Raw genomic sequence first — 16,132 nt, 5'->3', positions numbered from 1 at the left:
AACCCAGCATTTATATCTGCACCACACATCTTAGCACACTATCACAGATTATCTTGTATACATGTATGTCTTAAATTGAATTCACTGCTCAAACATTATAACAAGAGTATCAGAATTTTTAAAAATCACACTTTAAACAACTCTTTTAAAGTTTCCACATTTCCTTCTAGTTCTCACATATGTAGTTTTATATAACTATAATTATTCCATTTATTTATTCCACAAATATTTATCAAGCTTGCAACATATGCCAAGTGCTGCACAATGGTACTGATTATACCAGTGAACCAAACAGCTATGGTCCTTGCCCTCAAAGAGCTTATAGACTAGTAGAAGTATAGAACACTCCACCAGAATAAAATTGGAGGGTCACGTGGTATCAAGGAATCATCAAGAGATGACTGAGCTAAGATGGTACAATAGAAAGGGAAAGAACCAGGCAGTCAAGGTACCCCTTAGAAGTAGCATGGGGCAGGACTGGAAGTAGGGGATGTGGATATGGAGGATGCTGGTGAGCAAATGGATGGATGGAGGTACCACAGGTACCATACATGGAGATGGGGCATACTGAGGGAGAGGCAGATGGGTGGAAGATTCAAGACTTCAGTTTGGGGTGTATGTAGTTCAAGATACTTGTGTGATACTTAGGCAGATGTGTCAAGTTGGGTATGGGCCTGGAGCTCAGAGGAGCAATCTGGGGTGGGGATAAAGGAGACATGAACATACAGGTGATTGATAAGGCCATGGAAGTGGATAAAATTGTCTACAGACAAAATGTAGAGTAAGAAGAGAGGAAGAACCAAAACTGGGCCTTAAATGGCTCCAATATTTAGAGACAGGGAGAGAAGGCACCAGCAAGGCCCAGCAAGGGAATTGAGGCCTGGCCACAGAGAAGAAGGAGAGCACGGAGTGGGCGTGCCATGGAAAGCAATGGAAAAGACAGTTTCAAGAACGGTATCAGCCCAGTAAGATGACCTTATAGTGTCCACTGGAATGGCTGCATGGAGTTCACCAGTGACCTTAGCAAGAACCGGTTCAGGGGAACAGTGGGGCAGAAACCAGGTTGGAGTGGACCTGAAAAGAAGAGACAGCATGTTTTTTCAGGTGCAGTGGAAGGAGAGAGGAGCCAGTGAGGTGAAGGTATTTTTGCGTAACTTGGGGTCCAGGTGAGTACGGTTAAAAAGCTGAAGCTTTGTCCTAAGAAACCCAGCATGGGACTCCTTACCAGGCTGATGGCTCTTTCTTGAATCAAGCTGGATAAAGAGGGAGTAAAGACTTAAAGGGCAGATGGGATGCAGAGGCAGCTGGGGTGTCAGTTAGCCGACAATATCCACAGGGCCAAATAATTGCTATACAACACTCTTATCCGATCGACATATTATACTGAATCATTCCTTATTGCTAAACAGTTTCGTTATTTCCAGGTTTCTAATTCTATAAATGCTACTGCAAGAGCATCTTCATGCCTAGGGATTTTCTTCTTTCAAGTTATTTCCTCAGGATTCTAAGGCTGAAATTAATGCTTCAAACAGAATGAATATATTTATGAATTTTGAAACATGCTGCCAAACTGCTTTCCAAAAAGGTTGTGCTAATTGGCATCACCAACACTGGGTGTTAGCATAGCTTATTATCGCTTTAATTTGTATTTATTTGAAAACTAGTGAGGTTGAACATATTTCCATATTTCTATCTACTTTCTGAATCTCCTCTTGTGAGAATATCTGTGTTTTGGCCCAGTTACTTTTTGGTGTACTGAAGTTTTCTTTGTAATTTTCTTAGTGTTATTATCTTATGATGAATTTTTTTTTAGTGGTAAATATTTTCCTGAAGTGTGTGCTTTTAGTTAACTCTCTTTTTTTTTTTTTTTTTTTTTTTTTTTGACAGAGTTTTGCTCTTGTCAGCTAGGCTGGAGTGCAGTGGCACGATCTTGGTTCACTGCAACCTTCACCTCCCAGATTCAAGCGATTCTCCTGTCTCAGCCTCCCGAGTAGCTGGGATTACAGGTGCCTGCCACCACGCCTGGCTAATTTTTTTGTATTTTTAGTAGAGACAGTTTTTCACCATGTTGGCCAGGCTGGTCTAGAACTCTTGACCTACAGGTGATCTGCCCGCCTTGGTCTCCCAAAGTGCTGGGATTACAGGCATGAGCCACCATGCCCGGCCAAGTTAACTCTTACTTTTTGTAAAAGGAAGTCATGTATATGAATATTTTTCTTTTGTTATTACATACTATATTGTTTCAGAGGTAAAAAAATTGTACTTTCAAATTATGTTCAACTTCATTTTCTGTTAGTTCTTCTGTGACTTATCTTTACATATCAATTTCTTAATTAGTCTAAATTTTATTTTATATTTAATGTAAAATATGAAATTATGTTTCCATAGTATAAGCCAGTTATCTCACACATTTTATGAAATAATTTTTGTTTCCTCTCATTTTATGATATGTGTTCCTTAAAATTTTATATCTATTTCTGAGCTTTCTACTATATTCTATGAATCTATATTCCTATTTTTAAACCAGAATCATGGATTAAATTATTGTTGATATCTATCAATCATCTATGTTTGCAATCTAATGGGAGTGGTCTTGCCTAAATCAACTTCTTTTTTTTCAAAATATGTTTTGGATATTCTTGATCAGCTCATATTATTCCATGAGCTTTTATATTATATTTTTATAAAATTCCATGAATTTTATATTAACTTTAAATAAACACTAATTCAAAATCATTGGAATTACATGAAATTAAGAAAACAGGTGAGGAAGAAGTGCTATTTTTGTGATATCTTCTCACCAAGAAATGTAGAACATGCCTGAATATGGTCAAGATGTTTTCCATATATTCTAAGAAAATGCTTTGTGTATTTTTGTTTTATTTTGTTTATGCTTATGTTTTAATTGATAAGGTTTTGCTATGATAAATTATAAATAGCCTTAAGGCTGGGCGTGGTGGCTTACACCTGTAATCCCAGCACTTTGGGAGGCCAAGACAGGCAGCTGAGGTCAGGAGTACGAAACCAGCCTGGCCAACATGGTGAAACCCCATCTCTACTTAAAACATAAAAAAATTAGTCAGGCATGGTGGTGGCAGGCACCTGTAATCCTAGCTACTCAGGAGGCTGAGGCAGGAGAATTGCTTGAACCAGGAGGCAGAGGTTGCAGTGAGGGGAGATCATGCCATTGCACTCCAGCCTGGGCAACAAGAGTGAAACTTCGTCTCAAAAAAAAAAAAAAAAAAAAATAGCCTTAATACACCATTGCTCTGCTATCTAACTAGAATGGCTTAAGCTAAGTTGTTCAAAGCAAAATCACTATTTTTGGTAGCTGACTCCAACACATATCTCTTAGCACAAATGGTTTTAAAGCAGGATATGTACCTTGCTTTTTAAGTTTATGGCTGAGTAGTTCTGTTGTTTTATGAATAGGACCTTTTATTAATGAAGTTAAAAGTTTGTTTTATTTGACATGTAGTAAGGCTATTGATATTTAAATATTTATTGAACATTCAGCACTTCATTTAACTTTTATTCATTTGAATAATTTTTAAAGCTAACATATTTAGATTCGGCAGATATGCAGCCACTTAAGATGAGTAAATAATGGTTTTTTATATTTAATTCAAATAATTATATGTATTATTTGTTTCTTGTGTTACTGCAGTGGACAGAGCTTTATAAATAATGTCAATAGCATTAGCAATGGTGGAATTCCTTGTTTTAGTTCTGATTTGTAAAAGAATGTTTCTAGGACGGGCATGGTCACTTACGCCTATAATCCCAGCACTTTCAGAGGCTGAGGTGGGAGGATCACTTGAGTCCAGGGATTTGAGACCAGCCTGGGCAACATAGGGAGACCTTATCTCTACAAAAAAAATTTTAAAAATTAGCTGGGTATGGTGGTTCACACCTATAGTCCCAGTTACTTGAGAGGCTGAGGTGGGAGGATCCCTTGAGCCCAGGGGTTCAAGGCTGCAGTAAATTATGATCACCTCTTTGCACTCTAGCCTAGGTGACAGAGTGAGACCCTGTCTAAAAAAAAAAAAAAAAAAAAAAAATTCCACTGTCTCTCCTCTAGGAACCACATTGTTTAAGAAATACTTTTATTCCAATTAGCCGGGCATAGTGGTATGTGCCTGTAATCCTAGCTACTTGGGAGGCTGAGGCAGGAGAATCCCTTGAACCTGGGAGGCGGAGGTTGCAGTGAGCCTAGATCATGCCACTGCACTCCATTCTGAGTGACAGAGCAAGACTCCATCTCAATTAAAAAAAAAAAAAGTAGAAAACTGAAACTGGATCCCTTTCCTTATACCAAACATTAATTCAAGATGATTAAGACTTATAATGTTAGACCTAAAACCATAAAAACCTAGAAGAAAACCTAGCAATACCATTCCCAGGACATAGGCAGGGCAAAGACTTCATGACTAAAACACCAAAAGCAATGCAACAAAGCCAAAACAGACAAATGGGAATCTAGTTAAACTAAAGAGCTTCTGCACGGCGAAGAGAACACTAACATCAGAGTGAAAGGCAACACTACAGAATGGAGAAATATTTTTGCAATCTACCAGTCTTGACAAAGGGCTAATATCCAGATCTACAAAGAACTCCAAACAAATTTGCAAGAATAAAAAAACTCCATTATAAAGTGGCTAAAGTGGGCAAAAGATATGAACAGACCCTCTCAAAAGAAGACATTTATGCAGCCATCAAGACATATGCAAAGGTACTTCATCATCACTGGTCATTCAGAGAAATGCAAATAAAACCACAATGAGAATATATCCATCCTCATGCCAGTTAGAATGGCAATCATTAAAAAGTCAATGGCAATCATTAGAAAGTCAGGAAACAACAGATGCTGGAGAGGATGTGGAGAAATAGGAACACTTTTACACTGTTGGTAAGAGTGGTAATTAGTTCAGCCATTGTGGAGACAGTGTGGCGATCCCTCAAGGATCTAGAATAGAAATATCATTTGACCCAGCCATCCCATTACTGGGTATATACCCAAAGCGATTATAAATCATGCTACTATAAAAGACACATGCTACACATATGTTTATTGTGGCACTATCACAATAGCAAAGACTTGGAACCAACCAAATTCCATCAATGATAGGCTGGATTAGAAAATGTGGTACATATTATCACCATGGAATACATTGCAGCCATAAAAAGGATGAGTTCATGTCCTTTGCAGGGACATGGATGAAGCTGGAAACCATCATTCTCAGCAAACTATTGCAGGGACAGAAAACCAAACACCTCGTGTTCTCACTCATAGGTGGAAACTGAACAATGAGATCACTTGGACACAGGGTGGGGAGCATCACACACCAGGGCCAGCCGAGGGGTGGGGGCCTGGGGGAGGGATAGCATTAGGAGAAATACCTAATGTAAATGATGAGCTGATGGGTGCAGCAAACCAACATGGCACATGTATACATATGTAACAAAACTGCACGTTGTGCACATGTACCCTAGAACTTAAAGTATAATAAATAATAATAATAATTTTATTTCTGTGTCTTTTCTATTTTTATTACATATCTCTGCTTTCCTTCTCCACCACATCAGTCATTCTACCAGGGGAGCCCATGTTTACAACCTTGTATGAATTCTTCCATATTTTTGCCCAAGCTCAAATAATCATATAGAGACATATATACATAAATGTGTACAGGGACATTTTTTGGTCAATGTAAGATCATGCTAGGAACACTTTTATGCATCTTGCTGTTTTTACTCAACAAAACCTCACAGAAATCCCTCCAGGACAACTGGAATTGCTCTAATTATTTCTTTTTAATGCTGATCCCATAGTGAGTATGAGGATGTACTATCTTTTAATTGTTTTGTGGAAAGAAACAAAGCTTCTGTGAACAAAGCTTCTGTATTATACGGAAGTTTTTCTCTGCCTACAAAGTAACTAGAATGTTACTAAGCATATGATAGGCTGGTAGCAAATAGCCTTTGAATAGAGCTAATAGATGGAACTGAACATGACCCTAGACTGCTGTCTCCATAGGTCAGGGTCAGGTTTATTTAAACAAAGACCTGAGATTTTCAGGTAAGCTAAAGGTGGCAATAGGGTAGGAAATATTTTGCAATAATGTGATCAAGAGATAGAATCAGATGGCTTATCAACACTATTAAAATAGTCCAAAGTTGGTTTGAAAGGATAGCTTTAATCAAATTACAAACTTCTTATCTTCTTTACTTTGAGAGTGGTGGTAAGCTGGAGAGAGTGAGGCAGTGGCTGTGTGGGAAGTCTCTGGGAAGATTAGGGTAAACCAGTGGGACTTAGGGCGAGGAAGAAAACACCAGTGGTTGTTTGGGTGGTAAGCAGTTTTTGAAATGTTCTAGACTAGATATCAACAGTGATTAATTTGTAATCGTGAGCCCCTAGCTAGGTAAGGAAATTGTATAAACAGCACTTTTTATTTAATGAACAAGCTACTTCTTCCCACTACATTTAGCTGAAGTATTATCCTTACATTTTTTTAAATGACATAAGAAAAGAAATCTTCCAGAATCTTAACCACTAGTCAGAGTCCTGGGTATATTCAAGGATTATGGTATCCTACTTTCTACTATTCTCTATTAGCGCCAAATTTGGCTATTTTTCAAACTGATGAGAGAAATTAGAATTTGGATACACCTAAGTTTAGATGCCTAAGAATCTTTTCCACCAAATCAATTCACTCTGATTCAGGGCTCGTAGAAGTTCATATGAAAGTTCTTTTTCTCATTTTTTCTCCAGGAAGACAACAGAAAGTGGCAACAGCAAAATAGCTTTAAATCTGTTAGTTCTGATCAGTTACGACTTAAAAGCTTGATTCTTTTATTATTTATCACTCATTAAATACTTTGGCTCTCCTTTATTAAATGTTAAATCATCGTAAGAGGTAAAGTTCTTGCCATTTCTCTGAAATGGCAAAGTGTAAGGGAAAAGAGAAAGTGGCCCATTTCCTTGTTAATGTGGTATTCAAACAGAACACAGTGAGCTCAACAGACAGGTCAGCTGGCTGCTGTACAATTATTCATAACAGAGGACTCCGTGCAATTATGCATAACACAAGAGCCGTCATTAGGGAGAAAATGTCTCCTTATAGCACTACTGAGATTGCAAGGCAGGAATTCCCTTTTCCCGTAGGGCATGGTTGGCATGTGCATCTGCAAGTGCTTAAATATGCCCCCTGCTCCCTTCTCTCATCCAATGACAGGGCTGATGTGCTGTCAAGAGTGGTGCTGCCATAGTGAGGGCCCACTGGCTTTCCAAAGGACCTCACATGCGATAGTCACTGTCCACATTGGTCTTCTCTCCATCTCTACCAAGACTGTTGGAAGCTATGTTCATAAGATGGTTACTGGAGAAGACTCAACACATTAGGATAAGGGACCATTACACTAAACAAAATTCTGCAATTAAGCCACATTTAAGGAATCTTATTGACCATAATCTGAACTTCTTTTTTCTCTACTTTCAAAAGCAATATGTATTTCTACTACATTAGAAGTTCAACTCTTCTTCCAGTTCAACCATTGAGAGTCATCTTTAGCTCCACAAGACAACAAACTCCATGAGAGCAGGCCCATGATGTGACTTGGTTACTGCTATATCCCCAGCACCTTGCAGAGTGGACGGCATCTGGTAGGCATTCAATATTCATTAATGAGAGCTAAATGAATGGAGTGCTATCACTAAGCACGTTTGATTGCTAATAGATATTTTACACACAGAAGGAAGTCAGCATCCGCTGTGCAAAATGAGACAATACAATGAGGACAAATTAAAATCTTTCCTCTTACCTTGTCTTTACTGCTTCGAATTAGCTGAATTTTAGGGCACTTTTTCACTCCAGACGAAATATCCAGCCAGTTTTCTAAGTTCTCTGAACGTACACAATCTCCTTGGAAAGTGCACCTAAAAAAAATGCGGCAACAAAACAGCGACCGCATACATGGCGTTAGTTACAACTTTTTTATACTTGGCTTCAGTACAGAATGCCAGACTTCGTACAGTGGATTATTGATTTGAGAGAGAACAGGAACATGATGCTAAAACCATGAAAAGCAACAAGAAAACAGCAGAGCATTTTTTTCCATCATGTCTAGGAGCAATGAACAAATGTAGACAACGTGTTGAACTTCGACTCCTGAGCCATCTCTCAAGATGACATCGCCAAATATATCCAAAACACATCCTCTCATGGATTCTGAAATAAGGAACTCCCTTTTAGAAATACCTAGCAAAGAACAGCTCAAGGAAGAAAGAGTTCACACATTGTATAAATTTTAGGTTTGCTATTCATTCCCAGAATATCAACCTATTGTGTAACTTGATTTTGTTTTAAAAAATAATAATAATAAAGTTACTATTTTGTGCTTTGCAGTATGATAAGTAAATAGAAATATTTCAAGGGCAGAGTCTGCCTAAGAATTTGATAAGACATTCCATAACCATCTGCTGCATAACATTTATTTAGACAGATACCAAATTATATCAAAAGATATAGGTGAAACATTTTTCCAGGGCCATTTTCCCAAGTCAGCCAGCTCAGAGGATGACCCAGATAAGTCTTAAGCTGTGGCCAGGGCCAACTACTTTGATAAAGAGATGCTCAGAAGCTGAGTGGTGAGATCACTGGCTTGCTTGATGTGTCAGTCACTCTAGGTCACACTAACTTGGGAACCCTTGCCTCACCAGATGGGGCACCAACCCGGCAAGAAGAACAAACACCAACAGCCATGTTATCACCAAAGGGTGCTGGACTCCATAGATAACCCATTGACTAGTGTCAAGAAAAGAACGAAATATTTTCTAGTACTACACCTCCTCAAGGCTGAAGATTAAAATGCAAGGGTGGTAAACCAGTGATGCTGAATTTTAAAAGAAACTGAAAACACATGAATCATAAGATTGAAAAGCAACCAAGTGATGACCACATTCAGCTATGGGGAGTCCCCGAGGGGATGTGAGCGGAATGAGGAATGGATGGGCCCAGATAGTGTATTTGGCTTCCTAAAGGTTTTATTTCTTCTCCTTCCTCTACTCTCTCTCCCTCTTTTAATTCTTAAGAATTTAGGCCTCATGGCTTCATCTTTGAGCTCTGTGTTAATCTGAATATGGCAAAAATAGAACAGAAAGTCAGTGAGTTTCACTAAACGTCATCCCCAAGCACAATACCTTTAGCATGTCACCAGCTGCTGACATTTGGGGAACCCTGCTCCCAGCGAGCACATCTGTGTTCCACCTCCCACTACATCTGTGTCAGTTTCTTCTCCAACATTATAACCAGGAGGATTTTCATCAGCAATTCTCCAAAGCCATACATTTATCTGGCCCTTGATGGCTAGCTTGTCCATCACGGACATTAAACTCAAATTAAAGTGCCTCTCAATGTCAGAGAGAGTTTGCAACAGAGAGACAAGCACTGCTGGATTGAAAAACAGAATGACGAAGCTGGTTCTTTCGGTTGTATCTGAAATAGATCATGACTGTCAAAAACTCCCTGCCTCTCATGGGCACTCTGGTTTGTGTAAGGCACTTCCTCTGCCTATAAGAAAAAAAAAAAAGCCAATTCCGAAGAGACTGGAGTACAAATATTTTTGTTGGCTCTTAATGCTGTCTGGGAGTCAAAGCCTAAGGCTGCCAAAAAAACAAGTGTAAAGTATTTCATACAAATAGTGCCACAATTTGCCAATTTGTAGGCAGAAAACAGTAGTGCCACTGAGTTATCACTCCCTTTTCTGAACTCCTATAGCATTTCTTGTCGGAAGTACGTACTTTGGTATTTAATCATATGCTGCCTTGAATTACAACTTAACTGTTTCATAAGTCTATCTCAGTTCTCCCCAAGTAAGCTCTAAGCTCCTCAAAGAAGGGAGAAGGTCTTTAATATTTCTTTAGCAAATCCCTCAGTGTCTGGCAGCATGATATGCAAATACTAGGGTTTCAATAAATATTTTGAATGAAAGGATGAAATATGAAATCTCTATAGGTCTTTTCCATTGCTGATTTTCTTTCTAGAGTTTTAATTCATGTCTGACTCCAACTTATGCCAAAGAGACTATTTTAAAATAAGCTAAAAGTTTGAATCTGGGGACCAAATTAGGGGGTGAGGTTTTCATTTTATTTTTTTGAAAAAAAAAAAGAGAAAAGAAAATATATAATGAACCTTTCATTTTTTATTCTGCATAAGGCAAAACCAAAATCTAACCATGTTAAGCAACTAAACATAAATTCCTTGTTTATATATATATATAAAAAACCCCACCACCTCTGAACTCCTATTCCTTGCCTCTCATGAGTAAAAATAAAAAATGAAAAAATGAAAAGCAAACCATGACACCAAGTATGTATAACCAGATGGCCAGCCAACAACAGTATCTTATTACTTCTCAAATATTGCAGATTATAAAATCTTCATGACAGCATATTACTCATACATTTACATTTCTTACAGAGCAGATCTTGTAGCTCCCATATTTTAGTAAACAAAGCTAGTTACTCTGAAATATTTCCTTTTGAAACCTATCACTCTAATTCCTGCGTGTTAACAAGAGCAATGGTCAAGCGCATAAACACTTGAGCCAGTGCCCTAATTAAATTAAAATCTCATTGTCACACAGGACTCTTAGCGAGGCTGATTCTTCAGTGATGCACTCTCAGATAGGCTGATATCTTAATGGCTTCATTTCAATTTCTTCAGGCCAAGAATAGGAAGAAAATTGGATTTGGATAAGAATGGACATATTCTAGAGAAACTGGTAGAGATACGTTTGCTTTCTTGACTTATTGTTACTTTTGCTCCACCCTCTACTGAGGATCTATCCCAAAGTCCTCAGACTCCCAGTCAGTATTTTATTTTTCTAGTCCTTATTTCCAGTTAGAGCTAATACTTTCATGATAAAGCCTGCAGGCAGACACAAGCCTATTTGTAAATTAGAAAACAGAATCCGCCCAAATGCAAAGATTGCCTGAAGAAAAAAAAATCCCCCAAACCAAAAAGTTAATTTAAAAAGACTTTCCTTATGTGAAAAACACTGTATGTAGAAACAATTCAGTCAATGAAACTATTTAAGAAAGCTGTTCTTGTTAGTTTGCTATAAAATCTGCTGTAGAGCTTAATGTATTCGAGATAATACTAGAGTTTGATATTGCCGTTCAGCTATGTAAGTATGTAACCGCCCCTCCCTCACCCCAACAGATTAAAAAGAAAAAAAAAAAAAAAAAACAGTTCCAAACCTAGTCTGGCCCCGAGTCATAAACAGGAAGGTCCCAGACACTTGTTTCTAAGTTCACTGTTTGAAACTTAAAAAGTCTTTCTATACAATGGGTTTGCTTCCTGGGTTCTTAGAAATATGTGTAACCCATAGTATCCCTGAATAATTACCCCACCACACACTGGCATGGAGGGAACATTACTCTGTGCCAGGCACTGCTGGGAGTGTTTGCAGTTAGTTCTCACAACAACCCCACTCTATACGGATGAAACAGAAGCTCAGAGAAGTACAGTAACATATCAAGGCCACACAGCTACCAAGTGGCAGAAGTCTTATTTCAGAGGTCACAAAGTTGGCCCCCTTGCTGCATGCCTTCCTACAGATCCTAACCACCACTTAATAAAGGACATTCATAGTTCCTCCTGGCTTCCTGGGACCTCAACCATGGTTGGAGGGTGGGGCTGGGCCAGGACGAGGACACAGGGATGGGGACCCCAGAAACAGAGAAAAGAGAAGGTAAGGCAGAGACTGTAGGATGAAAAGGGTAGCAAGGATTTGGGGGAGAACACAGAAGTAGGGATTCTGAGAGGCCTCTAATTTTCTTCTATCACTAGCTGTGAATACAACACAACCACACAACTAGCAAGAGGTTAAAATTCCAGGCGGCCCTGGACTTAGAAATCCATTCTACTGCCAAAAAATTTTTCTTGCAGACCATCTGTTTCTAATATAAAATGCATTTTCCCCCATAGAAACAATGTTATAAACAGTGATTAGGTTTCCAGGTTAGCCCACAAAACCTACTTATCCATAATGTAACTTTACTACTATGTATTTGCAATAAAGAATAGCAGAAAACAACAAGATTGCAGCCATTGGCATTATATAGCAGTTTTCTTCTTTACTTATTTGTGTTTCTGCTCAGTTGGTAGTCTGGGAACAGTGCTCAGCTGGATCGACTTTTAAATTTATTATTACAGTGTTGTATTTATACAGCATTTCTATTTTTTTTAATGGGCATGGCTTAAATTATTAATTGTTTTCATGCCAACGTAAAGAGCAGGGAGGCCCACCTCTGAAAAGGAGCCGAAGTTTCCAAGCAGGTAAAATACCCATGGGCTGGGCTGGGGGCCTTGAGAGGCCGACTCTATCAGGCTAGAATCTTGCAGTACAAATTTACCACTTACTCAACCTTGAAATAGAAACTCTGAACTCAGAAATGTAACTTCTACTTCCTGCCACTCAAATTTCATCAGCATCCTCTAATCTAATTGTTCACCAAGAGCAGACAGTCCCTGAAGGAATCTGATAACTACATATCAGGTAAGTGGCTTGAATGTGGGGGTTAGTGTGAACTGTTCCAAAGATTCTACACTGATATAATATCAGAAAACTTTTAACAAGGAAACAATCCAGCTTCTCTCCCTCCCAGGAAACAGGAGACTGCATCCATGCTGGGGGAGGGCTTCACTATAAAAGCATCTCAAGGTCTTTTGCTAAGTGATTTGAAACAGATGTCTGTATTTTTGGAGAAGGCACAGAGCCCAATGGAGGGGCCAGGTGGTCCCCAGAATCGGGGGACTTTCTTGACAATTGCCAGTCCACGAGATGAGGAAACCAAGCCTACTGAATAGAAGAGAATAGGAAGTCTGTGACAAACTAAACTTCAAATGAAAGGCCTCCAGAGTCTTTAAGAGGGGAATGCCAAAACATAAGACCAGGAAAAATTGGAAAATTGGATCTTCATCACTGAAGCTGAAAGTCAATCTACATGATAAAATTATGCTAATAACAGAGACAATTTAGAAAATTTTTTTTAAGCAAAAACATCTAACATGCCAGGCAATGTCTTTTCACATGATTTGATTCATTTATTATTCACAACAAACCTCTAAATAGCTGCAATAATTGTCCCTGCTTCACAGATGGGGAAACTGAGGCATAGCTGGTTCCATATTGCTTTCCTAAGGTCACAGAAATAGTAAGCAGAGGAGCTGACCTACTAAAAGTCAGGCAGTGTAGCCTCAAAGCCTGTGGTCTCATCAGCTACCTATACTGCCTCTCAGAATAGCTAATAGTGACTGAGCCCATCTGTCTTAGTCTGTTTTGTGTTGCTATAATAGAATACCACAGACTGGGTAATTTACAAAGACAAGAAATTTATTTTTTACAGTTCTGGAGGCTGGAGAGTCCAAGGTCAAGGGGCCTGCATCTGGCGAGGGCCTCATCCCACGGCGGGAGGTGGACGAGCAAGAGAGGGCGAGAGCATGCACATGTGAACAAGAGAAAGAGACTGGAATTTGCAGCCTGAAGCCCTTCTACGCTTGGCATTAATCCATTCACAAAGGCAGAGCCCTCATGACCTAAACACCTCTCATTAGGTCCCACCTTTCAACAGAGTTGCATTGGGGATTAAATTCCCAACACATGCTTTTCAGGTGACATTTTCAAACCATAGCACCTTCCTAGTGCCCATAGGCCAGGCATTGTTTCTGGGGACTTCTGGGAATTAACACAGTAATCCTCACAACCAGTCCATGAAGTAGGTGTTATTGTTACCACCTCCATGTCAGAGGTTGAGAAACGGAGGTGCAAAGAGGTTAGCTAGCATGGTGTCTGGCACTGGCATCTATCTCTTACTACCACACCAAATTGCTCAAAAATTGTAAAGGCTTTCAGGGTAGCGACATCACAAATGCCAGCATAATAGTAAGTAGATTCTTCCAAGACATGGCCATATAGGAAAATACAAGTTTTACTCAATTTCTCAGCATTTTTCAAACTGAACTGTGTTCCTGGAGTTGTCTTGGGTGTTAATATTAAAGTAGGGTTCTATTGCCAAGAAGCTGGGAAACACTAGTTAAATAAAATTAAACAAGTCTCTCTGCTGCAGGACTTCTCAGAGCCTTGAAGATGCTACTGTGCTTTGTAACTTTCCGAGACAAGAATGAATGATGTACCATCTTCCAGCTTTTTTGTTGAAGGATGTTCTGAGGGATGAGAAATTCTAGTCACACACATTAGGAACCACTACCTGGTCTGGTTTAATGAGCAATAATCCACATGGCGGATCAAATTAGAAAACTTTGTGCCTATTTTGGCTAGTTTGGGTAACTCTTGTACCCAACTGATCATGGCCTATTAATTCTAAGCATCCTCTACAACCCATGCTTACCCCCCACCTCTCACCTGGGTTCCTGCAGCAGCCAAATGAGGTCTCCCCCTTCCCACTTCCTGTTCTTCTCATCAACCTCCCCACCAACATCTGGGTTACTCTTATGCAAGAGCTGATGATGTTACTCCCTGCTTAAAAATCTCTCATGATACCCTTTCTTCCATACCAGACTCTCCTATCTACATGCCTTTCAGCACCCCCAGCCTGCAACATATGTTTCCATGCTCATCTCTGACCTCGACACTGTGATCTGGCCCCTGCCTTCCTCTTCAAACTCATCCCCAGGTAGGTTTGGTTGATGAGTCTGTCTCTCTATCTAGACTGCAAGCTCCTAAAAATACCTGTCCCTGATATCTATTCCATAGTGCCTTGTGGAGAGTAGGCATCTGATAAACACATACAGGGCAAACAGGCCAGGCCCTCCCGAGCGTGTGCTATCCTCACTGCCCTGAATGCCTCTGGGCCTGCAACACTTGGTGAAATCACGTTCCTTGTTCAAGGGCTATTTCAGTGTCCTCCTCTATGATATTTGCTCAGACTCCAGGCAAAGCAGTCAGTCCCTCCTCTGTGTCCCCATGACATTTACACATGCTCCCAGTCTACACAGCATACTGCATTAGTTGCTGATTGCCTGTCTGTCTCTCCAGCTACACTGTAAATCCCCCAAAGGGAAAGGACTACTTTATTCACCTTTGCACCCTCAGGGCCTAGGACCATACCTGGCATTCATTCTACAAATATGAACTGAGAGCCCATTGGATGCCAAAAACTCCACTAGGCACTGCGGACATTTCAATGGATAAGCCAGTTAAGTTCATTCTCTTATTGAGCTTATAGTCCAGAGAGGCACACAGACAAAAACCAAGTAAACAGACAATCATTTAAAATAATTTCAAATTGAGGTATGTCTTCTGCAGAAACCAAAGATATAAGAGAAAGGAACCTACTTTAGACAGGCTAGTGAAGAAAGATGGCATTTCAGCTAAGCATTCAAGGGTGAGAACCATGTAGTTGGGTCAAGAGCAGTGGGAAGAGGCCTGGTGCTAGTGGCTCATGCCTGTAATCCCAGCACTTTGGGAGGCCAGATCACTTGAGGCCAGGAGCTCAAGACCATCCTGGCCAACCTGGTGAAACCCTGTCTCTAATAAAAATACAAAAAATTAGCCGGGTGAGGTGGTGCATGCCTGTAATCCCAGCTACTCTGGAAACTGAGGCACGAGAATTGCTTGAACTGGAGGCAGAGCTTGCAGTGAGTCGAGATCATGCTACTGCACTCCAGCCTGAGTGACAGAGCAAGACTCTTGTCTCAAAAAAAAAGAAAAAAAAATGTAGTGGGAAGAGCATTCCAGGCAGAAGGAACAGCATGTGCAGAGTATCTGAGTGCACTTAAAGTATGGTCTCTGCAAGGAACTGATGAAATAGACCAGCTTGGCTAGAACTGAGTGAAGGAAGGGGGATAGCGGTTGTGCAGTTTGCAAGCCAGTGACCTCAAGCAAGCCATGTGCCCTCTCTGTGTCTCAGGCTCTCCACCTGCAGAAATGTAAATAATAGTTTTCACCTGATGAAGTTGGGAGAAAAATGTACATCCATTCTAAGAGTTTACAATTATGCCTCAATAAATGTTAGTTGTTATTATATTATATGGGAAAATGGAACAGAAAATATAGGCAAAAACTTGGATGACATAAGCCAAAGACAAAACGGTAGCGATGAGAAAGG

General features: G+C 39.8%; 1 protein-coding gene across 1 annotated transcript in view; it reads right to left on the bottom strand.

Annotated features, from left to right (window-relative positions):
• Positions 1 to 16,132, bottom strand: part of PLXNC1 (plexin C1) — a 161,606-nt gene that overhangs the window by 91,394 nt on the left and 54,080 nt on the right. The window contains exon 5 of the mRNA XM_017868395.1: positions 7,822 to 7,936. Within this exon, the coding sequence (XP_017723884.1) occupies positions 7,822 to 7,936 (115 nt within the window). The remainder of the gene's footprint in view (positions 1 to 7,821; positions 7,937 to 16,132) is intronic.

The sequence above is a fragment of the Rhinopithecus bieti genome, unplaced genomic scaffold (genome assembly GCF_001698545.2).
Source record: "Rhinopithecus bieti isolate Rb0 unplaced genomic scaffold, ASM169854v2 scaffold_2453, whole genome shotgun sequence".
Classification (NCBI taxonomy): domain Eukaryota; kingdom Metazoa; phylum Chordata; class Mammalia; order Primates; family Cercopithecidae; genus Rhinopithecus; species Rhinopithecus bieti.
Note: the sequence above shows the minus strand (reverse complement) of the source record. Positions and strands in the feature narration are given on the sequence as shown.